Source organism: Diabrotica virgifera, chromosome 2, assembly GCF_917563875.1.
Source record: "Diabrotica virgifera virgifera chromosome 2, PGI_DIABVI_V3a".
In the NCBI taxonomy this organism is placed as follows: domain Eukaryota; kingdom Metazoa; phylum Arthropoda; class Insecta; order Coleoptera; family Chrysomelidae; genus Diabrotica; species Diabrotica virgifera.
This window is the reverse complement of record NC_065444.1, coordinates 9,154,038-9,177,079: the sequence shown is the minus strand read 5'-3', so window position 1 is coordinate 9,177,079 and position 23,042 is coordinate 9,154,038. Positions and strand designations below refer to the sequence as shown.

The 23,042-nt window shown below is 31.6% G+C and overlaps 2 protein-coding genes across 2 annotated transcripts in view; one reads left to right on the top strand and one right to left on the bottom strand.

The window, feature by feature from the left end:
- The window catches only part of LOC114328633 (cell adhesion molecule Dscam2), a 384,871-nt gene that overhangs the window by 152,184 nt on the left and 209,645 nt on the right, over positions 1–23,042 (top strand). The gene's annotated exons all lie outside the window — the stretch shown is intronic.
- LOC114328635 (FK506-binding protein 5-like) lies at positions 8,089–21,511 on the bottom strand. Its single transcript, XM_028277545.2, has 3 exons — positions 21,305–21,511; positions 15,689–16,770; positions 8,089–9,049 (listed from the first exon to the last, which is right to left on the bottom strand). The coding sequence occupies exons 1-3, from the start codon at positions 21,486–21,488 to the stop codon at positions 8,978–8,980; spliced, it is 1,338 nt and encodes a 445-aa protein (XP_028133346.2). The 5' UTR covers positions 21,489–21,511; the 3' UTR covers positions 8,089–8,977.

The following is a 23,042-nucleotide window of genomic DNA, read 5'->3' as shown; positions in this document are numbered from 1 at the left end:
ATAATGTTAAATATAAATTAATGAGGGAGTAAAAACATTCCTTCAAAGAGAAATTTCACAAGAGCAAACTGGATTTACCAAAGGTAGAGGTACTCGAGAACACCTGTTGGATATAAGACAGATAATCGAAAAATCTAGGGAATTCAATATTCCACTGTACATAAGCTTTATAGATTAGGTAGATTAGGTATGCTTAGAAAAGGAGTAGGCGTACCCCAACACCTTATTTCGCTTATAACTGAACTATATGAACACACTACTGGATCAGTTAAAGTGCTTGACACACTTTCAAACTAATTTCATCCAGAACGGGGTGTCAGACAGGGATGTATACTATCTCCACAATTATTCAATATATATGGAGAGCATATTATGAGAAGAGCATTTGAAGGATGGGAAAAAGGCATCTCAATAAATGGTCATAAAATAAACAACCTACGTTAAGCAGATGACACAGCCTTTCTTGCAAATAGTCAAGCAGAGCTGATTGATCTTATAAGACTGGTTGAAAACGAAAGTCAAATATTTGGTCTGCAATTAAACATATGAAAGACAAAGATCATGATAGAGGATAGACTACATAATAATCATCCACACATAACCACAATAATTGATTGGTTTGAAGTTGTGAGCTCATACTTATATCTGGGATCAATAATCACAAACACACGGTCACTACAGGAAGAAATAAAACGCAGATGTGATCTAGCAAAATTCGCCACAGCAAAAACGACCACAACATGGAAGGAGTGTCAAATTTCAAGACCGTTAAAGATAAGGTTGATCAACTGCTTAATATTCCCAATACTGACCTACGGATGTGAATCTTGGATCCTGAGAAATTCGGAAAGAAGAAAGATAGACGCCACTGAAATGTTCTGCTGGAGACATATGCTACGAATTCCTTGGACTGACCATAGAACAAATAATTCAATTTTAAGAGAGCTAAAAGTTAGCCAACGACTCTCCAGTAAAGTCCATCTCCAACAATTAAAATACTTTGGACATGTTATGAGAGCAAACACAGAAAACACGGAAAGACTCATTATACAAGGAAAGGTGAAAGGTCAAAGATCACGAGGAAGATCCCCAACAAGATGGATCGATCAAATTACAGGAATATGTAAAAGACCTATGCATGAGTTAAAAGAAATGACCGGAGATAGAGATCTTTGAAGACGTACAATACACGACATCACGTCGACCACTACACTCCCTCCGGGGGGTCAGGACTGGAAAGAGAGAACATGTATATCTTGGAACAGTGATCAATTCTACAGGTAGCTGCTTTCAAGAAATCAAAATCAGAATAGAAAAGGCTACAGAAAATTTTAACAAAATGAAAAGAGTGCTCTGTAGATTAGAAGTTATAGTTAAGTGTTAGGTTGGGTAGGTGCTACGTTTTCTCGACTTTGTTTCATGGAATGGAAGCTTGGTCCATTGGACCTTGAATGCAAGATCAATGAAAAAACTGAAATCGTTTGAGCTGTGGGTGTACAGAATAATTCTGAAAATATCGTGGACAGAACACGTCACAAACAAAGAGGTTCGGAGAAAGATGAATAAATAAATAGAACTGTTAAATTCCCTTAAAACAATGAAATTGGAATATTTCGGACATATTACACGTGGAGAGAGTACAACTTGCTCCAATTGATTATGCAGGGAAAGATTCAAGGAAAAAGACGTACAGGGAGACGTAGAATATTGTGGCTGTGCAACTTGAGAGAATGGTAAGGATGTACATAACATGAACTTTTCAAAGAAGCCGTCCCTAAAATCCGAATAGCTATGATGATTGCCGCGGAGATGCCACTTGAAGAAGAAGACAATAGTGAGATTGGCTGAAGTCAACTTTCGTAGCAATTCCAAATGTGAAGAGAGAATGGAAGACACTCAGTTTGATTTCGAGAACGGATTAGGAACATCAGAGAATGGTTTAGCAAAAATGCTGTAATCAGAGAAGGGATATATTTATTTGCTTTATCGATTACCAAACAACCTTTGACAGTGTGAAACATGTGTTAATACAGGCGTTAAGGGAAATCGGTATTGATGGAAAATATATGAGGATGATCCAAAAGCTGTACTGGAATCAATCTCCAACAGTGTACACACATGTCCAAAAGTTTGGAATATCTACAAAATAATATATCTACGCCTATGGTGGTTTCAAAACTGTTGTTGATATTCATTTTAGAGCGTTTTTACATGAAAATGATAAAAACTTTGAATCGTTTTTGTATCATTTTGCCCATTTTGGTAACATTCAACTGATTAGCGTATTCACACATTATTTCAGTCTGTGTTTAAATTTGAATTGGGCCATTTAAAAATGCCTAGAAACATGATATCTCACTTTGACAGATCTAGGGTAATTGCTTTGTTACAACAGGGCTTTAGTCAAAGTGATATCGCGAATATTGTTGATGTTACTCAGAGTGTTGTATCTAAAATTTAAAAAAAATTCCAAGAGACAAATGACGTCAAGGATCGTCCCAGAAGTGGTAGAAGTCGATGTACAACAGCAGCACAAGATCGGCAGATAACATTGATAGCTCGAAGAAATCGTTTGGAATCCACAAGTGATATATCCAGAGAAATTTCTAGGCTGCAAGGACTGAATATTTCACGGCAAACAATAACACGCTGACTACATGCGGTAAATTTGTATCGTAGAAGGCCCTTACATGTTCCTAAACTAACCTACCAACACAAAATAGTAAGGTTGCAATGGGCTAGAGAAATGGTGCAACATGGTCCTAACTGGAATAACGTGATGTTCTCTGATGAGTCAAAAATTGGCTTGGTATCTGATTCGCGAAGAACACTGGTTTGGAGGGCCCCAGGACGACAAGCCCGACTAGAAACAGCCCAACCGCGTGTCCCGTTTGAAGGTGGCAGTATTATGGTTTGGGGTGGTATTATGAGTGGTACACGGACGCCACTGCTGGTTCTGGAGAGAAGTGTCATTGGTGCTGTGTACATCGAGGATGTTTTGAATCCTGTCGTACATCTATTCCGAGGGGCAGTAGGTGATGAATTTGTGTTTATGCATGACAACGCACCTCCTCATCGAACAGCAGCAGTACAAAATTTTCTTGAAGAAGAAGGAATATCTACATTACAGTGGCCCTCGAATTCCCCCGATATGAACGTTATTGAACATGCTTGGGACATTCTCAAAACATGCATCAAAAAGCGAAACAATCCCCCTATTACACTTCACGAACTAAAAGATACTGCTCGTGAAGAATGGGAGAGAATTCCGCAAGCCCAGCTCGACCAGTTAATCGGCAGCATGCCAAACCGCCTACAGGCATGCATACAGGCCAATGGAGGAAATACTCATTATTAGTTTTATTGAAAATTATTTTTTCTTCACTATTTTATTTTTAAATGTAAGTTGTATTTTCTAAGTTTTTCACTCCAAGAGAATAAATAATTTTTTTACATATCGTTTATCTGGTTTTGAGATTTATTTAGCATTGTTAAGAATTGAAACAAAATGATGTTATAACTATTCAGAAAAGTTTATATATAAAAAAAAAGACGAAATATTCCAATATTCCAAACTTTTGGACATATGTGTATATACATAGGTAAAAATAAGTAGGAGCGTTAGATAGGACTGCTTCTTCTCATATATTAATAAACTTAATTTTAAAGTTAAACTGTGGTTAGCTGTGTTATTCCCAATTAAAATCGATATTAATAAAGGTACTTTACTCTTGAGCGAAATTCATATTTTTTGGGATTCCTCGGATAATACTCATAAAATTTTAAATCTAATGGTTGTATCATAGGTTCTAGACCATACAGAACTTTTTATAATTTCTAAATTTTTTCGTAAAATTAATAATAAAAACGTTTCAGATATCTTGTCAACTTAAGTAGATACGCTATTTATTGGTATTAAAATATGCACCATATTCACAATCTTTTTAATATTTTTTCTACAATACTTTATATTTGCCTAGTCAGTTTTGACCGCACTGAAAAGAGAGAACAAACGAAAAGGTCCAAGTGCTTTCAGTTAATTGAAACTTAGTTTACGACGCCATCTTTCCGAGAGCAAACATCTGGAAAGAATCTCCCAAAAAAAATACCCTCAAAGACAAGAAAGTAATAAAGGAATACTGTCCCGGCTTTAATTACGGAATTTTTATTTTTTACTCATTTTCCTACTAAAACTTTATTTCGACTATAAAATAAATTTATTTTGTTTTCTTTTATTATGCTCAGACAGGCGGACGAGGTAATATAAAAAGCACAGTTAATAAAGAATATTTTATTTTTGTTTTTTTAAGCTGTTAGCTTTGCGTTCGAGTTTACATTTTTTATTGAGATTTTTCATAAATATTGAGATTTTTAACGTCAGAGAATATTTTATAACATTATTAAGCACATATTTTTCCAAACTTCTAGGGATTTAGACACATACCCGTTGAAATTGAAAAAGAAACAATAATTATTGAATAACTTGTTCCATAGTAAGAAATAAAACATTAAAAAAATAAATTTTTACTTTTAATAAGAGTCAAAAGAAAAAGCAATTACAGATTAGTGTATACAGTGGCGTACTGAGCATGGTTCCGCGGGTTCCGAAGAACCAGGGCCTGGGCCCCGCAGGGGCCCGCTTTAATGCGCTTTTTGCTTATTTTGTTTCTAATTTGATGGGGACATTTTGAACTACACAAATACACACATAAGAAATGTAACTGCTTAATAGATTTTAATTTTTGTGTTTGTACTTAAACGTAAATAAAAACGAGGAATACCTATTCCTCAAAAAATTTGAAAACAAAATTATTGATATACAGGGAGCCCTGTTGTAAGGTTCCATACACGTTTAACCTGCTTTCCAAAGCCCATGCATTGCAAGTTTTATACGGCCATAAAAATAATCCCAATACAATAGGCTCGATACTCGTGTTTATTGAACCGTCATCATTCAACCTGTACTTTTATAAAGGTAGGTAATTCTTAAAAATTGAAATTAAATTTTAAATATAGACAATAGTGGTAAGGATAACAAAACACTATACAGGGTGTTTGGTAAAGAATGGGCCATAGCTTAACCTCAGGTTTCTGAGGTTAAAATATACCGATTTAAGCTAACTTACCTTAGTACAAAGTTTATAATAACCGAGATACAGGGTGTCAAAGTTAAACTTTTTTTTCATTTATTATTGAATATTTCCTGACAGGTATGAGATAACAACATGAAATTTGGTATGTGGGGGTATTTTTGGGTCAATAAAACTAAATTCCCTACCAAAAATTATCTATTGCCCAGAGGGCGCCACATACGCCATTCAGCACTTATTTATTACGTTCAATTTTTTTATCCCTCACTCTGTATAATTTTGACATTAAAATTTTTATTCTCCTATTATTTTTACTTACAAAAGATATACTTCTTTTATCTCCCTAAACTCAACCTTTTTCGAGATAAACGCATTTTAAATCTGCGATACACCATCATTTTTAGCATAATATCAATGTAGTTCCACCCGAAAAATAACTTAAAACCATAATAATTGTGCCAGTTCTCAAATTTATGTCATTGCATCGCAAATTCCATTTGAAGAAATTTGCGATACATTTTTTGACAATTTTATGGTTTTAAGTTATTTTTCGGGTGTAACTACAATGATATTATGCTAAAAATGATGGTGTATCGCAGATTTAAAATGCGTTAAAATCGAAAACAGTTGAGTTTAGGGAGATGAAAAAGTATATGTACATATTTTCAGTAAAACTAATAGGAGAATAAAAATTTTAATTTCAAAATTATACAGAGTAAGGGATAAAAAAATTGAACGTAATAAATGAGTGCTGAAAGGCGTATGTGGCGCCCTCTGGCTAATAGATAATTTTTGGTAAGGAATTTAGTTTTCTCGACCCAAAAAACCTCCAAATACCAAATTTCGTGTTTTTATCTCCTACCTGTCAGGAAATATTCAATAATAAATTAAAAAAAAAAGTTTAATTTTAACACCCTGTATCTCGGTTATTATAAACTTTGTACTTAGGTAAGTTAGCTTATATCGGCCTATTTTAACCTCAGGAACCTGAGGTTAAGCTATGGCCCATTCTTTACCAAACACCCTGTACATAATATAGACACTAATTTCTTTTTAAGTCAATCTCGTCGTTTTATAAAAGATGTCAACCCCACCGTTATCCAGGGGTTTTTTGATATATTTTTTAAGCGTTTTATCTCCCTAGAGGTTTGTATGTAATTATTTAACTTATTTATAAATGTATCATATTATGCAATTTCAGAATCTAATTTATTGATATAAATTTTATTCCAATGTTCATTTTTTAAAAGCTGTGTTTAGTTAGTTTTCCGATACTAATGAGGTTTTTAATCATAAGGTTTTTAATTATGACTGGAATTTTGGATGTAGAAAATTTTTGAGTTTCATTATTTATAAAAACGGCTGGCGTAAAGTGATCAATCATGTGAGTATGAAAAACGATAGAATAAATATTAATTTACTGTTTTTACACTCTATTGTTTTTTTTTAAGTTTCTAACATCAAAAGTAAGTAAATTTCGATCAAAATAATGTTGGTATCTTTTTTTTTGTCCGTAAAAAAGTCGTGAAAATCACTTTCTAATTAGCATCCGAAATGATATTACCGCTTCACAAATTACTTTACTTATTGTTTTTAAGATATGTAAGATTCGTTGGTTCAAAGTGCCTATCTTTGAAAAGGCTGTAGTCAAATGGGCTTAAACGAGTCACTAATCACGAGTGTATTCAAAATTTGAACAGACATATCTTTATAACCAATTTTTGTCTTCAGGAAAACAAAAAGTCCAAAATATTCACAATAGCAAAACTTATATTTTTTATACTAGTTAAGATTTTTGGTGTCACCAATAATTAATAAAGCTATTTTGAAAAAAAAAACAAATTTTTTTCACAATTATAATTTTTTTTAATTTAAAACCAAATTGTTTTCAAAAATGAGCACTTTGAAGCGGTAAAACTTACAGATCATAATATAAGCAATACATAAGTCAAGTAACTTGTGAAGCGGTAACAATTAATTTCATTTGAAATGCTAATTAGAGGGTGATTTTTACGATTTGTTTACCAAAAAAAGTATCCAACTTTATTTTGAGCGTTACATAGTTAATATTGATGCTAGAAACTAAAAAATGACAAAAATATATTAAAAAAGTTGTGATGACTTTTTCTCGAAAATTGTTTTCATTTTCATTGAACTCATTTTTAGTTATTTCACGTTGAAATATTCGATTTGGAATTTGACGGATAAGAACCTACATTTCATGACATACTGGGTTTAAGGACTTCGTATATACGGGTACACCATATTTTTCACTTTTTTTATAAACTATATTTTTACCACGATTTTTTTTTGATAACATACTTACCTTTGAGAGTATTTGCGAAAAACCGTCTCAAAACGTGTTTTTTTTTTTGAAAAATGAACATATTTACTCACAAATAATTCGAAAAGTATTGACTTAGTGAAAAAACTCTATAAAACTTAAAGGTTGCTTAGAATTAATCAGTTTATCCAATTCTGGACTTATCTTGAACGTATGTTTTTCACCCGAGAAGGGGTAAAACATGCCTAGAGTAGAAGCGCACATCGGCAAAATAGGTATCACTTTTTTTGTTTGACATGTTAGCTATGTGTACGCCAAATTTCATCTAAATCCGAGCAGTTCTTTAAAAGGTACAGCAAAAACCGTGAGTAAATGGAGTATAAATTGGCTTGAGATTTTATGATATATTTTATGATATAATATGATGATTTATATTTAATGTTTTGGGCGGGGACCCGCATCCCAATTGGAACCAGGGTCCGCCGATCTATCAGTACGCTACTGAGTGCATACAAAATGACATGTGGTGACTGTCTAAAAACTTACATAGGTCAAACTGGCAGACTCATATCTTTAAGTATATTTCTTTATATCGTCATACTTATCGGATATATCACTTTACTAACTAATTTCACATTACAAGCACAATTAAGGGTAATTTTCAAAAAAAAAACATTTAAAAAGTATTTAATATGTCATATTTTATTTAAAAGTATGAAATTCAGACATTTTTGCCGAAAAATATTATAAACACATAAAAAATATAAATTGTTAAATATAAGGATACATATAACTTCAATATTTATATTATAAAAATAGGCCTGGATACCGCGTACCAAAAAAAGTTGATTATTAGTAAGCTTAAAATTTGTAATAGCTTAACAGTGTCTAGTCGGACAAACTTTGATGTATAGGAACACTGGAACAGCAGAAGTTTTTTTAATTGTGGAACGTGATTTTAATTGTAGAATGTGTCATCCTGACAAGTTTATGATTGTGAAAACTAGCAGGTTGTTTTAAAGTTTATTCAATAGCAAACTTTATATAATATATGAAAAAATGTTTTTCCGCCCAATTATGTCGGGCATTTCAATAAGTCTGACACGTAGAACATTTCAAATGAATTATATTGGTGGTAAATAGCAGTCTGATTTTTGCATGAGAGTTTAATGAAAGGGTAGCAAATCAATTGGAAGTTATGTCCGACAATATACATGGGATGTTTTCGTAGTTTGACGTTTGAAAACTGTAAGCTATTCCACAATTAAAACTTCCCGTGTTCCCATACATCAAAGTTTGTCCGCCTAGATACCGTTAAGCTAAATAAATTTTTAGCTTGCTACTAATAAACTTATTTGGTACGCGGGATCCAGGCCTAATAGCCATCTAACCAGTCTTATGTTTTTTTTTGTTCATTTTCCTTGTACACAGTTTATAAAAATATATTTTATACTTAGCTTTGTATCCAATGAAAAATTAAAACAATAATATACTACAGAAAAATACAGTAATATTAAGTAGTCCTGCTGATAAACGTAAATCATCATTATGCAGCAAGTACCTAGACAAAATAATCTAGATTATCGGTACATCCTGCGAAATTTCAATCCATTAAAGCTGGAAAAAGAATGAATACTGGTATTACTATCAGCCAAAATCTTAGTGAAGGGCTCATCTAAAATAGAATAGAAAGTTTAGAGATGAAATTCATTAGATGTTCCTATAACTATTTGTCTCAGTTTATAAATTTGTTTCATGTTTTTGGCAATAACATCAACAAATATTATACAGGGTGTCCAGAAACTCTCCCGACAAACGAAGACGGGAGATTCTTCAGATAATTTTAAGACAATTTAACTCAATTTACCTAATCCGAAAATGCTTCCTGAGGGAGCTAGAACTCTTTGAAGATGGCGTCTGGAAGTTTTTCTTAAATATCTGCAGAACACTCCTATTTAGAAAAACGAAAACTGATACACTTATTTATCTTCCAGAGAAAAATCAACTACATCAATTATGAATTTCTAGTACCGGTCATAGGCGCCCGTTCTGGGTAGGGCAACGGTTATTTTATCATATAACTTTTTTATCTTTAACTTCTAAGCATTTTTTATACTGGATTATTAAATTGTAAGGTATTCTAGTACTAAAACGTACTCTTGCTTTAAGTCGGTAGGATGCACCGTTTTCTAGAAAAATCGATTTCAAAATTTTTCATTTGTTGAATATGAAAAAAAAAATTTCAGAAAAAAACTATTTAGAAAAACGAAAACTGGTACGTTTATTTATCTCCCAGAACTAAATCGATTTCTTTAGTTGAGATATTCTAGTACAAATCATGTCCTGCGTCCGTTTTGGGCAGGTCAACGGTTATTTTATCGCATAACTTTCTTGCCAAAATTTTTAAAGATTTTTGACATTTGATGATTAAATTATGAGGTATTCTAGTACTTAAAGTTACTGTTACTTTAAGTGGGTAAAATACACAGTCTTTTTTTGAAAAAAATTTTCAAATTTTTTTCAAATTCCATAATCGAAAAATTTTCAAATCGATTTTTCTAGAAAACAGTGCATCCTACCGCCTTAAAGTAAGAGTACATTTTAGTACAAAAATATCTCACAATTTAATAATCCAGTTAAAGACAAAAAAGTTATGCGATAAAATACCAGTTGCCCTACCCAAAACGGGCGCCTATGACCTGTACTAGAAATGCATAATTCATGGAATCGATTCATCTCTGGAACATAAATAAGCGTACCAGTTTTCGTTTTTCTAAATAATAGTGTTCTGGAGATATTTAAGCAAAACCAATTCCAAGACGCCATCTTCAAAGAGCAATTTGTCCCTCAGGAAGCATTTTCGGATTAGTTAAATTGGGTTAAATTGTCTTAAAATTAACTGAAGAATCTCTGGTCTTCGTTTGTCGGGAGAGTTTCTGGACACCCTGTATATACAGGGTGTAACAAAAATACAGGTCATAAATTAAATCACATATTCTGGGACCAAAAATAGTTCGGTTGAACCTAACTTACCTTAGTACAAATATGCACACACAAAAAGTTACAGCCCTTTGAATTTACAAAATGAAAATCGATTTTTTCCGATATATCGAAAACTGTGGGAGATTTTTTAATAAAAATGGACATGTGGCAAGTTTATGGCAGGAATATCTTAAAAAGGAATTTTAGTGAAATTTGTGCACCCCATAAAATTTTTATGGGGGTTTTGTTCCCCTAAACCCCCCCCCCCAAACTTTTATGTACGTTCCAATTAAATTATTATTGTGGTACCATTAGTTAAACATAATGTTTTTAAAACTTTTTGTCTCTTAGTATTTTTTCGATAAACGAGTTTTAATCGAGATGCGGCTTCTTTTTTAATATCTTTACATAAAAATTGTATGGGGGTTTATGCCTTTAAACCACCCAAATGTTTGTGTACGTTCCAATTAAACTCTTATTGCGGTACCTTAAGTTAAACATAATATTTTTAAAAAAAATTTGCCTGTTAGTATTTTTCCGATAAGGCACCTTTTATTGAGAAGTGGCTTACATTTAATATGGTTCAAAGTATACCTCAAACTTTAATTTATAAATAAACTTTCATATTTTTTAATTAGCAGGTCTGTTTAATGGTACCTAACAGTATACAAAAATATGCGGTGGATTTGAAAAATATTCAAAATATCTCGATAAAAGAGTAGCTTTTCCAAAAAGAACTAGGAGGCAAAAAAGTTTTAAAAACATTGTGTTTAACTAATGGTGCTACAATGATAATTTATTCGGAACGTACACAAAAATTTGGGGGGGTTTAAGTGAATAAAACCCCCATATATTTTTATGGGGTGCACAAATTTCACTAAAATTTCTTTTTAAAATGTCTCTGCCATAAGTATGCCACATGTACATTTTTATTGAAAAATCTCTAACAGTTTTCGATATATCGGAAAAAATCGATTTTCATTTTGTAACTTCAAAGGGCTGTAACTTTTTGTGTGTGAACATTTGTACTTTGTTTTGCCCTCACACTTTGTTGACAGAATTTCACTCCCCTTCGGGTCGTGAAATTAAAACTGTCAAAGTGTTACTCGGAATACAAGTTGATAATTTTAGAGCTCTCGTTTTTAGAGCTCTCGTTTTTAGAGCTCTCGATTCTGATCAATAGAAACCTACAAGAATAAAAATTACAGCGATTATTTTTTGATGATTTTAACTTCCAATCGTATAGTAAGATATTTGATCACATGTTTAATTCTGTCCAATCAGATTAAAATTATACTGAGAATTATCTACTGTAGAAAATTACCGATAGAATTTTTTTAAGTAGATTGTTTCTGTTTAATGGCAACCAGTTTCCTAGTTTTGACAACTGTCACATTTAAGAAAATATCCATAATATACATATTAAAAAATAATCTTACGAATATCACACGACAGTAAAAATAAATAAGAAAATAATGCTTCATTTTTACTCAAATTTGTTGTCATTGGGTAATAGCCACTAGAGCCCTGCGGGCTCTCGTGTCTATTGCCAAACAACAAATTTTCGAAAAACTGTCGCATTATTTTCAATTTGTTCTCACTCTCTTGTGATAGTATACCCGATAATTTTTGACAATTTCTCATCGTCAAGTATTTTACGTCAGATGCTCTTCGTCGCTACGCAAAAATACATTAAGTGACAGTAATGACAATTAATGTTTTACAACTTGTCACAGAGAACAACAAGAAACAGGCTTAGCAAAAATTTAGGTGAATATATCAATAAAATATTAGTTAAAATGATTTAAAAAGACAGTTTTATTCATGAAATAATCTTATTGGATTACTTTCGAGCTCTTAAAAATTATCGATTTGTTTTGCCCTCGTGACATTTTGACATAATTTCCAGTCGTCATAAATTAAAACTGTCAAAGTGTTACTCGGGATACAAATCGATAATTTTAGAGCTCTCGTGTAATTACTACCGATGCTTCTCCAACAATAAATTTATGGAATTGTAAAAAGCATTTATAGACCAGGGCGCATCTGTAAAAATATTAGTACATTTGGACGTTGAGAGGTGACTCAAATTTTTTTGCAGAAATTGCTTGAAAATAAATCAAATAATAATATTTGAGTTATCCTCCCTCTCAAAAAGGTCCGGAACATTGTTTAAATATTCAAAATGTCAAAAAATTAAGGAAAAATTCGATTTTTTTCTTCGTTTTTTGATTATAACTTTAAAAGTATTCATTTCCGAGAAAAGTTGTACTGACATAAAAGTTGCGTAATTAAATTTCCTACAATATAGAATTGGTTTGAAATTTAAGAAATAGTCACCCTTGTTGCAAAATAGCAATAATTGTGAAAAAAACATACAAAAACAAGTATTCGCCTTTTACGTTTTTCAACCATTTATGCTACACTTAGGACCTCCATATTTCACCCTGAAAAATTTTATGATAAAGTAAAACACTACTGTAAATTTCATTAAGATCGGTTTAATAGATTTTGCAAAATAAATTTTGCAATCCAGCTTTCGTAAAAAAAATTCATTTTTTCAAAATGTTACAGGACTGAAAATAAAGCAGATAGCAAGTTGAAAATTTTTTTGCATATAGAAGTGTACTGTACCTTTCATTTGCAATTTTGCAAAATTAAAATCGCTTAACACCACGGCGTCAGGAATTTTTTTAAATAAACATTAATTATTGGTGCTACGCGCAGGACAGCGGATAGGTTGCTCTGATTGGGCATTCCAATGACCTTTGATAATGATTGATACATTTTAATTTTTATGACATTTCGATATAAATAAATAAATTTGTTTATTGCAAAATAAAAACACATACTCTATCCTTTGAAATAACACTTTTATTAGCAAAAACTTTCTTTGTTCATATATTATAAATTAAATAATAAAAGTTTATTATTTTTAAATATATGCAATTGTTTAAACAATATTTCACAAACAATAATAAAATTAGTTTGATTTTTGTGGAATTAAAAAATTAAAATACAACAAAATATAGAGTAAGAAAATAATATATTAGATAAAGATTGGAAGAAATTTTGGTGGAAATCAACCTGTGTGAATCGAACACCGCTGTCCTGCGCGTAGCACCAAAAATTATTGTTTATTTCAAAAACTTTCTGACGCCGTGGTAATTAATCGATTTTAATTTTGAAAATTGCAAATGAAAGGTACAGTACACTTCTATAAGCAAAAAAAATTCAACTTGCTATCTGCTTTATTTTCAGTCCTGGAACATTTTGAAAAAATGAATTTTTTTTGCGAAAGCTGTATTGCGAAATTTATTTTGCAAAATCTATTGAACCGATCTTAATGAAATTTACAGTATTGTTTTACTGTATCATAAAGTTTTTCTGGGTGAAATATGAAGGTCCTAAGTGTAGCATAAATGGTTGAAAAACGTAAAATGCGAATACTTGTTTTTGTACGGTTTTTTCGCAATTATTGCTATTTTGCAACTAGGGTGACTATTTTTTAAATTTTTAACCAATTCTATATTGTAGTAAATTGAATTACGCAACTTTTATGTCAGTACAACTTTTCTCGGAAATGAATACTTTTAAAGTTATAATCAAAAAACGAAGAAAAAAATCGAATTTTTCCTTCAATTCTTGACATTTTGATTATTTAAACAATGTTCCGGACCTTTTTGAGAGGGAGGATAACTCAAATATTATTATTTGATTTATTTTCAAGCAATTTCTGCAAAAAAATTTGAGTCACCTCTCAACGTCCATCTCAAAACAGATCCGCCCTGGACTATTATCATCAAAAATTTATTTACATTTAAGTTTCACAGACGGTGGTAAATATGAGTTAAATAATCTATTTTTCATGCATTCTATTTGCAATTCACTTTTTTGAAAACAACGATTTAATTAATGGATTGTTTTGGCATTCTAGAATATTCGGACAAAACAAAAGCCAGGTGCAAAAATACTGAATGTAATTTTAATAACTGTCTGGTTCACTCTGTCTGTTTATTCTTTTTTACATTATTAATTTTAACTACTAGTGCAACATTAACAGGGCACTCAGAATTTTCCTATAAACTGGCGTTTAAAAAAAGTAAAGACATTATAGGTCTGGATCCCGCGTATGAAAAAAAAGTTGATTAATAGCAAGCTGAAAATTTGTTAATAGCTTAAGGGTGTCTAGTCGGAATAACTTCGATATATGGGAACACTGTAACAGCGGCAGTTTTAATTGTGGAACAGGTTAAAAATTTGGAACGGTCAGACCACGAAAACGGCACATTTATTTTGTCCGACAGAACAGACTTAAACTCTCCGAACAGAGATTAAACTCTCATGCAAAAATCAGACTGCTCTTTATCACCTGTCATAATTCCTGTCATTTGACATATTCTACATGTTCCACTCATTAAAACGCCCATTTGGTGATAAATAGCAGTCTGATTTTTGCATGAGAGTTTAATCTCTGTTCGGAGAGTTTAAGTCTGTTCTGTCGGATAAAATACATGTGCCGTTTTCGTGGTCTGACCGTTCCAAATTTTTAACCTGTTCCCCAATTAAAACTTCCCCTGTTCCAGTGTTCCCATATATCAATGTTTGTCCGACTAGACACCCTTAGGCTATTAACAAATTTTCAACTTGCTATTAATCAACATTTTTTTCATACGCGGGATCCAGACCTATTACCAGTTGAGTATTTAATAATAAACAAAATTCATATTTCTATTCATTCCATATGTTAAGTGCTATGTGTGTATACGACATATTGTTATACGACATGGAAACATGGACGTTGAAAATATCTTCCATTCATAAGTTTCGAGCCTCCGAAATGTGGACCTTGCGAAGAATGTTACGCATACAATGGAGAGATAGGATGGGAAACGAGGAAGTTTGAGAAGAGCAAATACTGACAGAGAATTGCTCAACTTAATCAGGGCACGAAAAATTGGATACCTGGGCCGTATCCTGAGAGGAAAAAGTACGCAATCTCTCAATTAATCATCCCAGGAAAGATTGAGGTCAAGAGAGGAGTAGGCCGCAAACAAATGTCGTGACTGCGAAGCATAAAGAACTGGACAGGCATAGCTAACACTGGAGAACTTTTTCATGCCGCAAAAGACACACGTGTGACCTTAAAATAATTCGCCAACTCACTATAGGTGACCATAAGAAGAATATGTAACCTCAATGACTAATAGCAAAGTGATTTACTTCATGTAAATATCTGCTAAAAACCTCATAATTTCCGAAAAAAATTAAAACAGATCTAACAGTAGCAATAAAACCAATTATTCATAAAAAATAAACTAAAGGTACTTACTTTTGCAATCATATTGCGACATAGCCATATTGCGAGAATCAAAAGAATAAAAACTACAATGGCATAAACATAATTGTACCAAATGGTGTAACTTGGTCTTGGATCTGGATATTTTGGTTTTTCCTTTTCATCTTTATTTTTGTCAACGGTAATTTCTACATTTTTCTTTATTTTTGATTTTGATCTTTTGTTCTCAGCGGCTTTTGTTAGAGCACTATCATGTTGGCTTAAGCTAGATGTTTCATCATTTGTTGTTGCATCTACTATTTGTTTGTGTCTTTCTACTGCTTTGTTCGAGAGTCTATTATTTACATTAAAAGAGTACTTCTTTTTTGATCCTTTTATACAATTTAAATAGTTAAACTTTGAGCCTTTTTTAATTACTTCCACTTCGTTATTTTCATCGGAATCTTCATCCTCATGTTCCGCTCGTTTCTTAATCAAGTTATTTTCTTGATTAACTTTAGCATCCACAATCTCTTCATCTTCACGTTCTATTTTTTTCTTAACCAACTCACTCTCCTGGTTAATTTTAGCGTCCACCATCTCTTCATCTTCATGTTCTATTTTTTTCTTAATCAACTCATTCTCGTAACTGATTTTAGGGTCCCCGATCTCTTCATCTTCATGTTCTATTTTTTTCTTAATCAACTCATTCTCGTAACTGATTTTAGCGTCCCCGATCTCTTCATCTTCATGTTCTATTTTTTTCTTAATCAACTCACTCTCTTGATTAATTTTTGCCTTCACTATCTCTTCATCTTCATGTTCTATTTTTTTCCTAATTAACTTACTCTCTTGATTAGTTTTATCGTCCACGATTTCTTCATCTTCATTAGTAGCTTTTACGTCTTCAATACCATCGCTTATAGTCTTCACTATCTCTTCATCTTCATGTTCTATTTTTTTCCTAATTAACTTACTCTCTTGATTAGTTTTATCGTCCACGATTTCTTCATCTTCATTAGTAGCTTTTACGTCTTCAATACCATCGCTTATAGTCTGATGTTCAATTGGTGGATTTACATCACTTTCTAAATTTAATTCTTGAACAGATTTTATTATTTCGGTCGCAGAATTATCTGAAAATTCAGTATTGTAAATTACTGGAATAAAAACAAAATTTGTGGAATATTTTGATCAGAAAGTTATCGAAATGATGGTATTTATAGTAGTTAAATTAATATACTATCGAGCAATGAGCGTTGTAATGTATGGAAGCGAAGCGCGGACGATAACAAAGGCAAACGAAGAGAGACTGCGTGTTTGGGAAAGAAAAATCCTGAGGAAGATCTTTGAGCCTGTGCTGGATGAAGCATCAGGAGAATATAGGATAAAAACTAACAAACAGCTCGAATAACTTCACCCAGACGTCAGCATCATAAAAGAAATAAAGTACAAAAGACTACAATGGGCAGGACACCTCAGAAGATATTTTGACCAAAAAAACAGTAAGGCTGGTATGTTAGGAAGTCCCAACTGAAAGAAGACCACGCGGACCTCCTCCACTCTGGTGACGAGATAATATATAGCAGGAGACCTGAAAGCTATGAGCGTGGAGAATTGGATAGAGGTTGCTCAAGAAAGAGAACAGTGGAGGCATGTTGTCGAGTCGTCTAAAACCCATGATGGGTTGTAACGCCACGGAGGAAGTAAGTAATCAGCATTACCTAGTATATGGGTAGACTGTACGGAAAGGTCATAAAGGAAAAATTAAAAGACTAAGTTTTCAATCTAATAGCACATACAATAATACCAAAAATATTACTTCATATCCCACCAGATTGAAAACAATGGGAACCTTCTCTGGTTATTCATTTTTGAAAAATTCAAAATATATACAGGGTGTTTCATTGGGAAAGTAACATACGTTAACTGTAGAAAGAGAACACTTAGACGGTCTCAAAAATACCATACTTAATGGGTCTTACTTCATTAATAACAAAGATACTGGGTGTTTTATCTATTTTGCTATTTTATTATTTGGTTCATTACTTTTTAACCACACTGTATATTTATTTTTATTTGGTCCGCAAATATTCTTTAAGGTGTACAATCAATTAATTTATTTATAATTGAAAAATATCCAGGTTCGGATTAAAAAATTTGGGAAAAATTTTCCGACCTAAAAACAACAACCTGTACATTAAATTTTTTTTTAAAATGGATTTTGCATTTGGAAAGAGGATGAAAAACTAAAACTAGTGGTATACTTTGAATTTTCGGCAAAATGATTTTTGTTGTAAAATTTTGAATTTGAATTCTGAAATTATGCAAATTGCGAGAGCTCTAAGTAAGAAAAAATGAAATACGACTTACAACTTGTTAAATACACTTTATATTTATTTTATATTTAACACCGAATATTATTTAAGGTGCCCAATTAATTAATTTACTTAAAATTATAAAAAAGTCCAGGACCGGATTAAAATATATTGGAAAAATGTTCCGACCCAAACAAACACCCTGTACATTATTTTTTTTAAAATGGATTTTGCGTTTAAAAAAAAGGATAAAAAATTAAATGTAGTGGTATATTTTGAATTTTCGGCAAAATGATTTTTCTGGTAAAATTTTGAATTTGATTTCTGAAAATATTGCGAGAATTGCGAGAGTTCGAAGTAAAAGAAATTAAAAGGTGACTTAATTTTAATTAATACCATTATTTAATCTAAATTGGTAAAATATTAACATTTCACTGCTTTTTTATTATGGCAACAAATAATTCATAACAAATATTCACTTTAAATAATTAAATAATAAAGAGTAAATAATAAAGATAATAAAAATAATAAAAAGACAAAAAATACATAACTTTAATCAACGAACTATCTTAAAAGTTAATAAAAAAAACAGAAAAATTTTTCACAAAAATTAATTATTAAAACTATAGTTATTGTTTAAAATGGCCACCACCTTGTTGAAGAAGTCTTGCTCTTTTTGTTATTTGTCTGAGTGACTTTCTAATTTCGTCAGGGTTATTCTTCATTATTTTGAAGGTGTCTCTAATCCGGCCAAGAAGTTCTTCCCTACTATTTATTTCCTCGTTATAAACTTTGAATTTTAGATATAAAAAAGTTATTTTTCAGCAATTTTTTTTCTGTTTTTTTTTTAATTTTTAAGATAGTTCGTTGATTAAAGTTATGTATTTTTTGTGGACTCTATTATTTATTCCTTAATTATTAAAGGCGAATATTTGTTATGAATTATTTGTCACCGTAATAAAATAATACTAAAATGTTAGCATTTTACCAATTTTGATTAAATAATGGTATTAATCAAAATTAAGTCACATTAATTTTTTTTACTTCGAGCTCTCGCAATTCACATAATTTCAGAATTTCATTTCAAAATTTGACCCGAAAAATCAATTTGCCGAAAATTCAAAGTATACCACTAAATTTGGTTTTTATCATCATTTTAAATACAAAATCCATTTAAAAAAAAATTATATACAAGGTGTTTTTTGGGTCGGAACATTTTTTCAATATTTTTAATACGGAGCTTGATTTTTTTCAATTGTAAATAAATTATTTGATATTTCACCTTAAATAATATTCGGTGTTAAACATAAAATAAATATACAGTGTGTTTATCAAGTTGTAAGTCGCACTTCAATTTTTTTTTCTACTTAGAGCTCACGTGAAACCATGGAAAAGAAAGTACGAAGGCATGGGCATACCAATAAGAAACGAATACCTATATACCACCCTAAGTTTTGCTGACGACCAAAAATAGTGATCGTACAAGACGAAGATGGCCTCAGCGTTTTGATGAGAAAACTGGAACAGGAATATAGAAAGAATTTCAATGAAAATACACCTAAAGAGAACTGAATATCTAACAACAAATAATATAGAAATAAAAGGCTGGAAATAAACAAAGTTAAACAAATCAAAGGAACAGACAAGTATAAATATTTAGATTTCATAATATCAAACAGAGAAACAACTGAAGAAGATGTAAAAAATAAACTAGGCCAATAAGAGACTGCATACGAAAATTGAATCTCGTATTTTAGGATAAGAATATCAGTATAAAAACAAAAAGAGGAAAACAGGATGTCCCAGACTAATTTATCCAGGCTATATCTCTTAAACCAGCGGTTCTCAATCTGTGGTACATGTACCACTGGTGGTACATATCATTATTTGTGGTGGTACACAAAACGCAAAAACAGCCAAAATCAGCACCACTATTATTGTTAATTAGATTATCTAGCTAAATAGATTTTTACGTTAGGTGGTACCAAAAATAATAAAAAGTATTTTGCATTGCATGACTCAAAAAGATTGAGAACCACTGTCTTAAACGAATAAAGATTTTCGAATGGGACAAAAACTGATCTATTCCATTTGTAATACACTTTAATATAGCGTAGGGAAAATCATCCCCTAAATATTCATCCCTTAGTTACAACCCCTAACTTTAATTTTTTTTATTAGCACCCTGTACATTTTTCTATAGTTTTGGATGTGGTCTTCGGTTGTCTATTCAACACATTTTTTTTTAAATAAAATCGGTTCGTAAATAATCAAGAAAATATCAGTTTACTTTTGTTAATTATGTGTCCCAGACTAATTTATCCAGGCTATATTGTTTCTTAAACCAATACGGATTTTCGAATGGGACAAAAACTGATCTATTCCATTTGCAATACACTTTGATATGGATTAGAAAAAAAATCAACCCCTAAATATTCATCCCTTAGTTACAAGGTGCCATTAAAAAATTAAAGTTAGGGGTTGTAACTAAGGGATGAATATTTAGGGGATTATTTTTTTCTAAGCCATATTAAAGTGTATTACAAATGGAATAGATTAGTTTTGGCCCCATTGGAAAATCTCTATTCATTTAAAAAATATGGCCTGGATAAATTATTAGTCTGGGACAAATATTTATCAAAAATAAACTGATATTTTCTCGATTATTTACGAATCGATTTTATTTTAAAAAAATGTGTTGAATAAACAATAGATCACATCCAAAACTATAAAAAAATGTACAGGGTTCCACTAAAAAAATAAAGTTTGGGGTTATAACTAAGGGATGAATACTTAGGGTATAATTTTATCTACACCTTATTAAAATGTATTACAAATGGAATAGATCAGTTTTTGTCTCATTCGAAAATCTCGATTCGTTTAAGAGATATAGCCTGGATAGATTAGTCTCGGACACCCTGTATATAATACCAGGACAATGAGTATCCTGACTTATAGGTGTGAAAACTGGATGAAAAGAAAAGAATGGGAATGAACTCGGATATAATAGACTACATAGAGCAGAAAAGATTAACCTGGTACGAACATGTCAGAAGAGCTGACGACAAAAAACGTTGGGTAAACAGAAGACCAAAGTGGGGCCCGATAGGAAGAAGAAAGAGAGGCTGAGAGAAGGCAGGTCTTTCAGAAATGAAGTAGACGAAGCAATGGAAAGAAGAAATCTGCAGAAAGGGGACCGGCAAAACAAAGAGAACTGGAGAGAACGATTGAATGAAGGAATATAGTGAAAACATAAAAACAAGATCTGATACCAAGAAAACAATAGAATAATGAAAACTCAAATGAAATATGGCCATATTATCACCACTTTATAATAATTTTAAAGCTTTACCTTCATTTCTAAAATCATGTTTCTCATTCTCTTGTGCATCCCTTTCTTGCATCTCAATTTCTATTGTAGCTTCACACTCAGAATCTGTATTGGTTTTTACAAAACAATATTTAAGAGTTTGCAAATCGTCACTCTCATCACCTGTAGACGGTATTAAAGATTTTTTATCGCAGGTCTGACTCATCTTGTTCTGCGTTGTTCATCCAAACCAACTTCTAATACTTTACTGAGTCACTTATGATTTAGTTTAATATTATTTTTGTTGGGTTCTATGTGTTGAGCTGACTTTGGTATTTTTTAATTGTTCCAAGATATTTCATAGTAACAGGGGCGTAATAGCCAGTATGATTTACTAGGCGTGGTACCATTACGGAAATGGTATTAGGGATCTTTTTTACCAAAAACTTGATTACAAATAAAAAATAAAATAAAGATAAGTCAAAGCAACTAAGCACATACAAGACTGATTATGTAACCAATGATATATAATATTTCCTACTTTTATCCCGGAAAAAAATAGAATGAATACAGCGAAATATTGAGAATTATTGTGAAATGGAAAAAACATAAAACAGGAATTGTTAAATAGAATTTAATAAACCGGCCCAGAATATATGTTGCATAATAATGGTGATAGTATTGAACCCTGTCTAGTTTATTTCTTTGTTTTGACCTCATTCGAATATATTTTGTGTACGTTAACTTTGGCTGAGTTTTATCATACAGATTTCTTTTAGCTTAACTAAGTGGTTAAATACTCCCATATTTCCCATTATACTCCAGAGGGGATCTCATTTTACTGAATCGAAAGCATCTTTGTAATCTAAAAAATATGTCAGAATTGGTTTATTTTATTCCGTTTATCTTTATTGTGTGCTTTATCTATTATCTATCTGGTGTACAATATTTGCTCCCACGTTCCTTTTCCTGGTACGAATCCGCATTGTTCTTTTGCTATATCTGGAAGTAGAAAGTTCTTTGGCCGTTCAGTTATGTGTGGTAAAATGTGAAACTACAAATATGAATCAAAACATTGAATCCCACACTTCCTTCAGATATCCTAGAGTAAGAATATAATATAGATGGTCTACAAAATGACAGCATACTATACCTATATGAAAAAAGACTAGATTACCACCTACAGCAGACGGACAATTTAACAGCTAAAGAAATATATGAAAATGTAAAAGTTATTATCAAGAAAGCTGCCAAAGTAGCCTTAGGTCCAAGAAGAATACAAAGTAGCTCTAAATATTGGTGGAATAAAGAAACTGAAAAACTAGTAAATGAAAAGAAGAAATTATACCAGAAATATTTTAATACTAAACGAGAAGAAGACTACCACATATATAAAGCGAAAAAAAAGAGAAACGAGAAATAAGATCTTAGAGAGTAAAAGAAACATATGAGACAAAAAAAGGAAAAAAAGATTGACAACTACATAGGAGGGAGACAGTGTCGCGAATCTTGGAAATTCATAAACAGAGTGAAATCCAAGGAGAAAACAAGAAAGTCCATACAATTAATACAAAGTTAACAATGGATCCAGCATTACAAATCCCTATTAATAGAAAAAAGACCGAAATACCTAAATGACAGAAAGACAGAAATACAAGTAATAGGAGAAAAAGTCCTCACAAATAGATCAACAGTGGAAAACAACTTAAAAACAGAAGATCTCCTGGACTAGGAGGGATCAATGCAGAGCTACTAAAATATGGTAGAAACAAATTGTATG